The sequence below is a fragment of the Mandrillus leucophaeus genome, unplaced genomic scaffold (genome assembly GCF_000951045.1).
Source record: "Mandrillus leucophaeus isolate KB7577 unplaced genomic scaffold, Mleu.le_1.0 Scaffold196, whole genome shotgun sequence".
NCBI lineage: Eukaryota > Metazoa > Chordata > Mammalia > Primates > Cercopithecidae > Mandrillus > Mandrillus leucophaeus.
This window is the reverse complement of record NW_012101987.1, coordinates 1,654,797-1,667,104: the sequence shown is the minus strand read 5'-3', so window position 1 is coordinate 1,667,104 and position 12,308 is coordinate 1,654,797. Positions and strand designations below refer to the sequence as shown.

Genomic DNA, 12,308 nt, shown 5'->3' with positions numbered 1-12,308 from the left:
AACAGAATGTTGTTGTCTGATGAGAAGTGACGGATAAAGGGATGAGGTAAGCCCTTGGTCAGTGGTCAAGGCATAGCTGCTGCCTCTTTCTCCAGCCTCATTTTCCATCATTCCTGCACATGAACTTGGTCTCTACTCAGTTCTGGCATCTCTCCTCCATCTCCTTCCCCAGCGTACCATGTACCATCCGCCCTCACACCTTGGCAGGTACTCTTCCGCAGACACTCAGCTTTCACTTCATCCCATTTTCATTTCCTGGAGTCTCTGATCCATTTTGGGACTCATGGCTTATGTTTCATAACAGGAGGCTTCAGTTCCCAAAGGCCTCCTCTGCAGATATGGCTTGAACTTTTCCTCACTTATCCTTTTCCTCAAAGACAGGATTAAACTGTATGTGTGTGGAGGGGGGAGGAGGGGAGAATCATAAAGAAAAGTCATACATCCATATACCTTAGCACAAAGTTTTGCTTATGGATTGAGTGGTTCTTATTTATAGAAAATCCCAGCTTAGGAATTGTCAAATTAAAACAAGCAACTAAAACAAAGAAATAAGACAACTAGTAGCATTCATGCTGTGGTTCACTCTGCTGGAGAACTAAGCAGCAAAGCTTAGAGGAAAGTACGTGAGATTGGGGATCAGAAAACCTGGATTTCTATAACCAGCTGAGCAACCTGCAGATGAGAAAAGCGAGGTCCAGAGACAGAGAGAGATGTACCCAAACTCACACAACACAGAGCTGGGCTGGGAGGCTCATGCTGGGTGCTTGCACTGCTGAAATGATCCGGCAGCTATAACAGCTCTGTCTCCTCCTCAGCATTGTGCCCAGGGCTGGGCAAACCACCTCAACTTCTCATCTGGACCTTCAGCTGTACACTAGCTTATCCTGATTTGCAATGCTGCCCTGTGTGAACTTGCACACTCTTTGCCTCTAGAGATTGTAACCACTGTGAGGCTGGGTGCTGAGGTCCCATTTTCTCATTGCCCAGCAGCACGGTTAGCAGGGTCGCTTATTCCACAAATACAGGCTAAACTACAATGGGGATCAGCCTTTAATGACATATGATGTAAATATCCTTGTATGACAATAGGGAAGTTGAGGCCCCAAGGGAGCACAGGCTTGCCAAGGTCACTAAGCTAGTTAATGGTGAGGTATGGACTGGAGCACACATCTCCAGACTCTGAGTGCAACATCCTTTGCTCTATGGAGTACCATCTCTGATGAATATATGTTAAATTCTTCCCAGTAGTAACCTATTACATTAGCTAGTTTATTACTTAATACTGTAAAATGCCATCAGAATTGGAACACTTAAAACAATGATATACTGAAGAGTTATTTACTTAATCAAACATAGAATGCCTTGCATGACAAATAGACACTTTTATTTATTTTTTGTTTGTGGTTTTCTTCCATTCTTTATTTTTATTTTTTTTTATAGGTTATTGGGGTACAGGTGATATTTGGTTACATGAGTAAGTTCTTTAGTGGTGATTTCTGAGATTTTGGTTCATCCATCACCTGAGCAGTATACACTGTACCCTATTTGTAGTCTTTTATCCCTTGCCCACCTCCCACCCTTCCCCTCAAGTCCCCAAAGTCCATTGTATCCTTCTTATGCCTTTGCATCCCCATAGCTTAGCTCCCACATATCAGTGAGAACATACGATGTTTGGTTTTCCGTTCCTGTGATACTTCACTTACAATAATAGTCTCCAATCTCATCCAGGTTGCTGCAAATGCTGTTAATTCATTCCTTTTTATGGCTGAGTAGTATTCCATCATATATATATATATATATATATATGACAGTTTCTTTATCCACTCATTGATTGATGGGCAACAAATAGACTCTTTCAGACAGAATGATCATATATGATATGAGGTTAGACTGATTTTCACAGAGCATGGTGAAATTGTACGCATGCTTCCTGGATCAGACATACAGGTGAGGGTAACATACCAATGGTTTAAGGCAGGAGTCAGCTAAGGTTCATGGGTGAAATCTGAACTGGCACCTGTTTTTAAAAATAAAGTTTATTAGAAAATATTTATGTCCATTCATCTATGTGTTGCCTATGGCAGGTTTCACAGACCAACAACAAAGCTGAGTAGGTCCAACAGGGACTGGAAGGCCTGCGAAGCTGAAATGTTTACTAATTGGCCACTTACAAAAAACGTTGCTGACCCCTTATTTATGAAATCCCAACAGACATACATATCTTGGTCTTTCTTCCTCTGTTTCTCAATCTCTTCACCTCTTTTCTCCTTCCTTCCACTCTCCATATTGACGGCTACAGTTCTGTGCTTTGGGATGAGGTTCTACCCGGATGTACCAGCCACCCTTCCAAAATAGTCCCATTCTCCTTATGAAGACCCTAAAGCTTAGGAAAGACAAAGTACTTCCAGACTATACCTCAAATCTCTTTCATAATGGATCCTATTGCTGAAAATGGGATTTGAGCTGATTTAGTTTGGAGCTCAGAATGTTTTGAAGGGAAAGAAAATATGAGAAGAAAGAACAAATATTTCTTGAGCATCTTTGGGTAAGACCCGGCACCATCTACTCCGTGCTGACTCTGTGAGGCAGATGTCAACAGCTCCATTTTATGCAAAGGGAAGCACCCACGGGTTAAAATCCATCCGGGGACACATGGAAGGGATGACAAGGTGAGGTCAGGACTCAAAGCCAGGTCTGGCTGAATCTAATGCCAGTCCTATTTCTCTCATCGGATATGCTAAGAGAGAGATCTATGTACAAACACTTGTTAGACATTTTCTCTCTCCTTCTGCTCCAAGCCCCGCTCCCCACTGCTAGCCCCCAGTGTAACCTTTTCTGCCATGCAGCCTTCTGGCCTGGTTACATCGTTCCCAGATGGCACACACAAAAGTCACACTCAAAGAACTCAGGCAGAGTGCGCTTTTCACCACCAATGCTTAGGTCCTCTTGCCACTGCTGGGCATGACTTTCCTGGTGTCCTTGAAGTGGAAAAATAGGGAGAGATAAGGCCTCAGCTCTGCTTACCAGTAGCAGGAAAAAGAAGGGAAGAAGAGAGCAGGCCCTTTTCAAGCAAGCAGGCATAAAACGAGATAAAACAAGAGGGGGCAGACAGAAAAGCAGTCTCCATCCTGAACACCTATAAGCCAGACACTGTGCAGGTGTTTCTTTCATCCATTCACTCGTCATTCATTCTTTCATTCAAAATATTCACCCAGTGCCTACTGGGAGCCCATCCCCCTGTGCTTGGTGTTGAGGATAAAACTGGACACAAATGACAACGTGTCTATCCTCGTGAAGTTTCCAGTTCAGTGGAGGACACAAATAGTACTCAGGGAGCATATCAGTAAATGTAAAATTATAGTGGCAACCAAGTCTACAAAGCGGGTACATCACAGCATCTGGTATGGAATGAGACACGGAAATTAACTCAGGTACGGACAGCTTTGCGGAAAATATGCCATTTAAGTGGAGGTTTCACGTGAGGTGGGGCAGGTGAATGAGTCAAATGGCAGGGAAGAGCATTCCAGGAGACAAAAGTTGTGAAGGCTGTGGCAGGACAGATGCAGGAGTGCTGGGGAAGAGGTCCTGGGCGAGAGGTGGGGTGTGGGGGGATGGAGCAGACAGAGCCCTGGGGAGAGAGGCAGGGCAAGACCACTCAGGACTGCAGGTGGGGTAGGGAGTTTCCGTTTCATCCTGAAAGCAAAAGGAAAGCATTGAAAGCTTCTAAGAGGGGAAACAACATGATCCATATTTACATGTGTAAAGATGATCACTCTGGCTACATGATTGAGAACGGGCTGGAACACAGCAAGGGAGATGGTAGAGGGGACTCTTAGCAGTTTTAAAGCAAAGGATGCAGGTGGCAGGGACTAGAATGGCAGCAGTGGAGAAGGGGAGAGCTTGTTGGCAGAAGTTGAAGTTATAAAGAAGATACTCATTATTTTAATCTTCACAATGACCCTGTGAGGGAGATGGAGTGACTGCATTTTAAAGATGGGAATTTGAGAATACTGGTTCATGTCCCATGGATGAAAAGAGGCAGAGCCATGTCTGAGATTCAGGCAACTTCCCAGCCTCAACTCTTTCAGGAAACCCTCCCATATTTAGCTGCAGTTTATCGTGTCTTTCTTCTTCCAAAGCTGGGATAATCTGAAACACTCAGTTCAATAACTTTGTCTTCCAAAATCTTCTAACATCTGAAACAGTCTGAACTGCAGTGCAGGGTCCCTAAGAATAATTTCACCATGCTGATCGAGTTGCTTTTGAGCATTCCTCTTAAATCTCTACTTAGAGATTGAAAAAGTGAGACTCAGAGATCAGCAGGGACTTGGCCAAGGTCACACAAAAACGTTGTGGCAAAGCCAGGACTGAAAATCACTGTTTCTGTCACACACAGACGGCCCCAAAGACTCAACTTCCTTCTGAGTACTTCAAAATGATGAAGTTGAATGTCTTTATCAAAGCCCACATGCCCCGAGATTTGGGAAACACAGCTCAGCTCCTACTTTGCAGATAGACCTGAAATGGTTATAGTGAATTCATATGGAGTCCCAAAGGATATTAGATGACCATTCTCAACTAGCACAAGGAACTGCCTTTCCTGGTACTTTTATCTCTTTCTTCCCTCACCTCCTTGCACTTCATCATCTCTTCTGTGTCACAGCTGGGCAGGCTCACACACCCCCCGGGCAGACCGCAGGGAACTGCTGAGTCATTGCCTTTGCTAAAGAGGAGCTGAAATGGTGATGGCAGAGGAACAGGAGAGGACTGGCATGTTACAGGTCCAGGCAGGCCTGGGGGTGTAGGGAAGAAAGAACCCATCAGAATAGCCAAAGGGGACAACAGAACCATTCTAGTGTCACAGTTAGACCCTAAAGGAGAGAAACAGGAAAGGGGAGTGGCACTGGACATGGGGGAGGCAAACAGGGTGCAAAGGAAGCTGGAGCTGGAAGCCAGGTACATCCCAATAACAGGAGATTCTCAGAAATATGCACCATGTCCCGTTCACATACAAGTAAGAAGAGATCTCAGAGATCAAATTCAATTGGCTCTCACTCGTCCACTCTCCCATGTTTCGGATTAAAAAACAGATCTGGATAACAAAAGAGACTTTACTAAGGTCACACAGCGAGTTGGTAGCAGATCTGAGACTCCCTTCCTGTCCCCACAGTAAATCCTTCTCAGCAACTTCACTCTGCCACAACTTCTCTCCCCTCCCTACCTCTACCTGAATGCTTCACAGATATTAAGTAATTTTAATCTTTAGAACAACTCTCTATGCTTTAATCTTAATATCCTCATTTTACAACTTAGGGAATTGATGCACAGAGACATTACGTTCCATGATTAATATGGCATTGCCAGTAAGTGGGGGGGCTGGGATTTGAACCCACGTAACCCACCACCAGAATCTATGCTTTTAGTACTATGCTCTGTGTCAGGCCTCTGAGCCCAAGCTAAGCCATCATATCCCCAGTGCCCTGCACGTATACATCCAGATGGCCTGAAGCAACTGAAGATCCACAGAAGTGAAAATAGCCTTAACTGATGACATTCCACCATTGTGATTTGTTTCTGCCCCACCCTAACTGATCAATGTACTTTGTAATCTCCCTCACCCTTAAGAAGGTTCTTTGTAATTCTCCCCACCCTTGAGAATGTACTTTGTGAGATCCACTCCCTGCCCCCAAAACATTGCTCTTAACTCCACTGCCTATCCCAAAACTTATAAGAACTAATGATAATCTACCACCCTTTGCTGACTCCTTTTTCGGACTCAGCCTGCCTGCACCCAGGTGAAATAAACAGCCATGTTGCTCACACAAAGCCTGTTAGGTGATCTCTTCACACGACACGTGAAACACTCTGTTGCTCTTATGTCACCAAGGGCTCCTGGACCTCCCTTGGCTCACCTCTGTCCTGTGCATTTTTCCCATTAAGGCAGTGAGTGCTGAAGGCACCCTTACTCGTGCCCAAAGTATATGAAAGAGAAACAATGGATCACAGCCCTTTCATGAGGAATTCTGGTACTTGCAGACTGGGACATTGGGTTCTCAGTTCATTTGCCTAGAACAAAGATGTTGCAGAACCAAATTCACTCTCTGTATTCAACAACCAAAAATTGTGGCAGCTGCGGCAGCAATAGCAAAAACCTAACAACATCAAACACAGTATTAAGAATGCTCTCCCTGTGATCCTGCAAAAAGGGTAGGGTAATTTATGCTCACTGAATCTAAGCATTCAATTCCTTCCATATTCTCTCAATTCCCCTCCTTGTTGTCTCCTTTTCTCTTAGCATTTATCACCATCTAATAGATTTATATTTTGATATAATACAAACCCCACAAGAGTAGGAATTTTAAATTGTTGCTTGGTTTGTGTCCCCAGTGCCTAGAAGAGTAGCAGGCATGTAGTTGGTGCAGAACAAATATTTGTGGTATGTATGAAAGGGAGAAAGAAAGGGAGGGAGGGAGGGAGGAAGGCAGGCAAGGGAGAAAGGAGGGGAGGGGAGGGAAGGGGAGAGAAGAGGAGAGCACAGGAGAGGAGAGGAGAGGAAAAAAGGAGGGAAGGAAGAAGGGAGGGAGAGAGGAAGGAAAGAATGAAGGGATGGAAGGAGAGAGAAAGAAAGGAGGCGCTGGGTTAAATCCTTCATCTTGGGGCCTGTAGCTTGCTTTAGCTTTTCTAAGTTGAACACCAATTTATGGGGGGCATGCTCAGTGATAGATGTTTTTCCAATTATCTATAAATAGCCCAGGCCTGCTGAGGGGACCCATTAACTTCCCCAGCCCTAATTCTGGCTGCTGGATTGTGTGAGGGAGAAGACCAGTCAAGAACCATCAATCGTCAACTTCTAAATCTCCAATGCAGATTCCAGGAAGCTGAGGATTGCTTCTTGGTTTTCTGGCTAAGACCAAGTGGAGAAAGCTGAGGAATGGGAAGGAGTGAGAGGCAGATTCCGTTCTTCCAGTGGCTACCGAGGCTGCAAACCCTTCCCATGTAACGTGTCAATGGCAACACTCCTCCCACGTGGGGCTTTTCAGTGAAAGATGCCAGAGGTGAGGAGACAGGAAAAAAAAACAATGAGAAATGAACTGACATTAATAATGTCTGACTTATTTCGCTCTTAGCATACACTAGGCACCATGATAAATTTTTTACATAGCTTAACCAAAATTTATCCACAGCCCCATGAGGCAGTTACAAGGTCCAACTTGTAGATGAAAAACTGAGGCATACAGAAGGTAAATAACTTGCCTAAGAGCAAAAGGAGCACACAGAAGCTATGGGGATCTGTACTCTTGCAATGTCCACTGTGCATGGATAGAATGCATGCAGAATGGTTTGTGAGAAAGCTTCCTCCTCCTCCTTCTCCCTGCCCCAGCTACTTTTCAGCCCACTTCTTTGTGGAGGTAGGAGAGGAGGGCCAGGTACCCTGCCACATGACCTGGACCTGTTTTTTGTCACAGGACCTTCTTTTCAGTGGGTGGTTAAAGCCCATGCATGGATCTGCCCTTTATCACTGGCATGGAATCAATGTTTGCACCCCAGGAGGGTCTATTCCAAGAATGCAGTCTCAGACTGGCTGCTTTCCTGTCCTTATGAACAATCCAAGATGAGGAATTACATTCACAGGCAATTGCCTGAAATATGCTATGTTTTCCCTTCAGAGCACGTTGAATAATCAGACAATGATGGATCTTGGCCACAGGTTTCAGACCTTTGTGGAGTCCTGCTTCAGCATTTGGCCATTCCCCTACATTGAGTGACACTGTGAGAAATAATTATGCACCAATACTGAATTTTTTTCTGTTGAAGAAACCATCTAGAAAGTCACATGGTATCTTCTTCATACATACCAAGTAGAGGACTTTATCTCTGGTCTGGTAAGTAAAATTTCCTGAGCAAATGCTTGATTCTTTCCCATTAACCCTGTACATTTTATTTCTGAGTATGTTTCCCTTTACACTTTGGCTGCCAGGAATTTCTTACTTAAATTGCCAGCCTCTTCTAAGAACTACAAAATAGTATGGCAGGAATTATTCTGCATCAACCCAACCTGGGTTTGAATAATTTTCCTTATTCTTATTTTCATATTAATATGATTAGTTATTTCATTTCCTGTTTTGAATTTTTAAAAATCTACATAAACTAAAAAAAATCCACAATATTTTTCGAGGAATAAGGTAGGATAGAAAGCAAATAAAGAATAAGTCGAGAAAATGATATACTGAAGGTCACCAGTATAGCCAAGGCAGCAGATACTAAGCTCAGTTTTAACCAGATTGGGACCAGGTTAGAGAAGATTTACGATTTCCTAGGGAACACAAAATTTGATTTCCAGGATTTCCTTCTACAAACTCTGGTTCTGGAACCTTCCAAGGACACTATTACCTTTGCTGCGGCGACGACTGCGGTACTGCTCTGTGTAGAACGTCAGTTGCGTTTCATCGTCTGCCTCAGAGCCCGACGTCCCCTTGGCTCTCCCAAAGCTGATTCCCCCTGTGAGGAAGCACAATCTATCAGTCAGCCTTCCAGGCCTCCAGAAGTTTGTGAGATTCCTCAGCCATCCCAGAGATCCGCAACCCCATCCCCAGACTTCTCTCTGTAAATCCCAAGCCACCCAGGAGTCAGTGTGATGAATGGAAGGAGTTCATGCTCTGCAGTGAAGCAGATCTTGAGTCCAAGCATGGCTCAGCAGCTTCTGGGCTGTGTGACCTTGACGGGAAATCACACCTTTCTGAACCCTGGGTTCTGTCTTTCTAAAATAGGGATAAAACTATTCACCTTGTGAGATTGCTGTGAAGATTAAAGGAGATGTAATATATAAAATACCTGGTCTGCAGTACGTCTTAAATAACTGATAGCTATTGTTGCTTTTGGTGATAAGCAAACACTCTAGAAAACACTCTAGATAACTTAATTTTAACCACATTTCAATCAAGTGCTTACTATATGCCAGGTTCAGAGCAAGACACTGGAGACGCAAAGATAAATAGGACTCAGTCTTTGCCAGGCAGGGGATCATAAGCTAGTCAGGAGGACAAATGGAATCCTAAGGAGGCTTAAACCTAATTCATGGCTTCTGTTTACCACTCAATGAGATGCTAGGAATATTGGGGAGTGCAATTCATTTCAACATGGAGGGTCTGAGAAGGTTTTATGCAGGAGCGAAGATTTAAGTCAGGTCTTGAAGGATGGATGGGGCTGCACTAGTAGAAAAAGGAGTTCCAGCAGAGGTACCAGCTTGAGCCTCCTCAGGAATGGGCCATGTGGGCAGTCGGAGGCAACATTAAGTAGAGAAATGACTGGGAAGACACACAGGGAGAGGACTTGGGTGCCAAACAGAGGATAGGGAGCTTTACTTTGGGTGTCATGGAAGGTTCTAGAGCAAAAGTATGAATTGACCAGCCATGGTGCGTACAAGGAAGAACACTCCAGTGGTACCTAGGCTGCAGGACGGGTGCCAGGCAGGGGAAGCAGTCAGGAGGCTCAGTGACCACCCAGGTGAATGGAGGTCAGGGCTTGCAGGAGGGCCTGTGCAGTGAGGGTGGGAGGAGGAGATGAGTGCAAAGGGTGCTTCAGAGACAAACTCAGAGGACTGTGGAGGGAAAAGGGCGATGCATTCATATGCTGTGAACGACAGATTGCAGAAAGGATAAAAAAGAAGGCTAAAAGCAATTGTGTCACAATACTAATAGTCATTAATTCCAAAGAGAGAAATATGGGTATTTTTTATTTTTATCTTTGTGCTTTCTGCATTTTTAATTGCTAAAAAAAAGACAGGATATGGAAAGAGAGGGTTTAAAGGATTGGTAAATTATTTACTCTAGAGAAGAAATAACCAGGAGAGAGAGCCTCTGAGGATACTGGGCGTGAGTAGATGGGCACAGGAAAATAAGGACTTTGGTTTTTAAAATTGTTTCATTGATGGGGCTTCAGACATCTACGGTAATAGACTTTCTGGGAGCAGACTTAAGAATCTGGTAAAAATGGTTGTCCTGGGTGGAGAATTAAGTGGCTGAAAGATGGGAACAGAGGGAGGCTACTTTTCTCTATAAACTCTTTGCATCTTTTCAGTCAAGCACCATGCAAACCTATTACCTATTCGAAAATTTCAACTGAGGAAAAGAAAAACATACATTAGAAGGAAATGTTATTCAATTCACGAAAGGATTTATTATGTAATTTCCTCAGGTAGGGTATTTGAAATGGCATTCAGTATACAGAAATTCTACTTGCAGACACTTTTTCTGCAATATGGTTATTACACATTCATTCTTCTAGCAACATTGTTGCACAGTCTACTAGGTACCTAGAAGATTTGTAGACATTATTGCAGACAATCATCATCATGATATACTCATAAGAGTGGTGTAATTAACAAACTAGATAATAAAGCAAAGATGCAAAGACATGCTTATGCAAAGTTACTTGCATAGTCACACAGCAGATGACTAGGAGAGTTAAGCTTTGAGGCTAGTCTGTCCAACTCCAAATTCGGTCTCTCTGTAATACAGGCATTGTTTTCCTTAAAACCACTCATGAGTGAACCCTGAAAGAGCAGATCATCATTCGAGTGTCAAGGCGCTAAATACGGCATTCAGAGCTTTGTACACAACATCTCATTCATACTACTGAATTCATAATACCCTTAGGAGGGAGGCATCATTGTGCCTACTTTACAGATGAGGCAAGTGACGCTCAGAAAAGAAAAATGATTTGCTAATAATGAGTGAAGGTGGACTTTGAAACCAGGTAGAACTAATGCCCAAGCTCAAATTTCTAGTCACTTATGATGCTGCGTCTCGGTTTCAGGCTCTGTAAAATTGAAAGATTAATATCTGCCTCCCCACACCCATCCTTCCCTGAGACGGTATGTTCTAATGAGTGGGAAAGTACAAGGACAACAACATTTGATCTTTCTCCCAAATGTGTCATCAGGCAAGGTGTGTCCCAGAGCCTTAGTGCACACTTTCCCCAATCCCCAGCAACTAAAAGCAGGGCCTGGAGACATGAGCAGACTTCAGATTCTGCCAGATTCAGTTCTCCATTTAAAGGCTCTGCTTTGAAATGGAATTGGCAGGGAGCTCATGGAGAATTTGGAAGTTACTAGAGAGCAGAGGTCCCCAGAAGCCAGCAGGGCTTTTAAAAGTGCCATTAAAAGATTTTACTGTTAAAAAAGAAAAAAAAAAAAAGAAGAAGAAGAAGAAAGAAGAAAGAAAAGAAGGGAGAATGGCCAGGCGTGGTGGCTCACACCTGTAATCCCAGTACTTTAGGAGGCCAAGGTAGGCAGATTGCCTGAGCTCAGGAGTTCGAGACCAGCTTGGGCAATGTGTGAAACCCCGTCTCTCCTAAAAACAAAAAATTAGCCAGGTGTGGCAGCGTGTGCCTGTAATCCCAGCTACTTGGGAGGCTAAGGCAGGAGAATTGCTTGAACCGGGGAGGTGGAAGTTGCAGTGAGCCAAGATCGCACCACTACACTCCAGCCTGGGTGACAGAGCGAGACTCCATCTCCAAAAAAAAAAAAAAAGGGAGGAAGACTTCTGTTCACCTATACGTAATTCTTGGCCAAAGGGAAAATGAAGGCATCTGATAAGGTCACTCTCTTATGTTCAGAAAACATCTGCCATACTTTCTGCTGTGTCTGGAGCCACAGAGCAAAAACGAGGGGTCTATCCCTGTTAGGAGGCCACCTCAGACTCTTCTCACAGCCCCTTCGATGCCACACCCACACTTTGAAACATTTCAGCAAAATTCTTACTCCCTTCCTTCCTTCCAATCTCTACTTTATCCTAAACACATGACCTCGTATATCCCTACCATGGTGAACAAATCTGGCGTACAGGAATCAGACATTATTTTTTCCCTACTGGGGCAAGATAGAGAGAGTGACCGAAAAGTCATCAGGCAATTCTAATATAAGAAAAGCTAACACTGGCATAGCACAGTATCTCTTCCAGGCACTATTCTAAAGACTTTACATGCATTGACTCATTTCATACTTACAAGAACCTAGGAAGTAGGTTACTACATTTATTCTCATCTCAACTGGTGAGAAAATGAAGGCACGTGGAAATTAGATATTTTGTTCAGGGTCATAGCTTGCAAGTAGTAGAACCACAATTCAAATTCAGACAGTGGCGGGTAAATCTATTCCTTTTTCACAATGCTGGTTTACAATCAAATATGAACAAATACTTTGTTTACAATGTCCACAGTCATCCTATAAGGACTGTATCATGAGTTTTGGTTTTATAGATGAATAACTGTCTCAGAGGGGTGACATGAGGTAGTAAGTGGGAGAAACA

General features: G+C 43.7%; 1 protein-coding gene across 1 annotated transcript in view; it reads right to left on the bottom strand.

The window, feature by feature from the left end:
• Nucleotides 1-12,308, bottom strand: part of LOC105538642 (astrotactin-2) — an 844,928-nt gene that overhangs the window by 503,644 nt on the left and 328,976 nt on the right. The window contains exon 5 of the mRNA XM_011978544.1: nt 8,392-8,499. Within this exon, the coding sequence (XP_011833934.1) occupies nt 8,392-8,499 (108 nt within the window). The remainder of the gene's footprint in view (nt 1-8,391; nt 8,500-12,308) is intronic.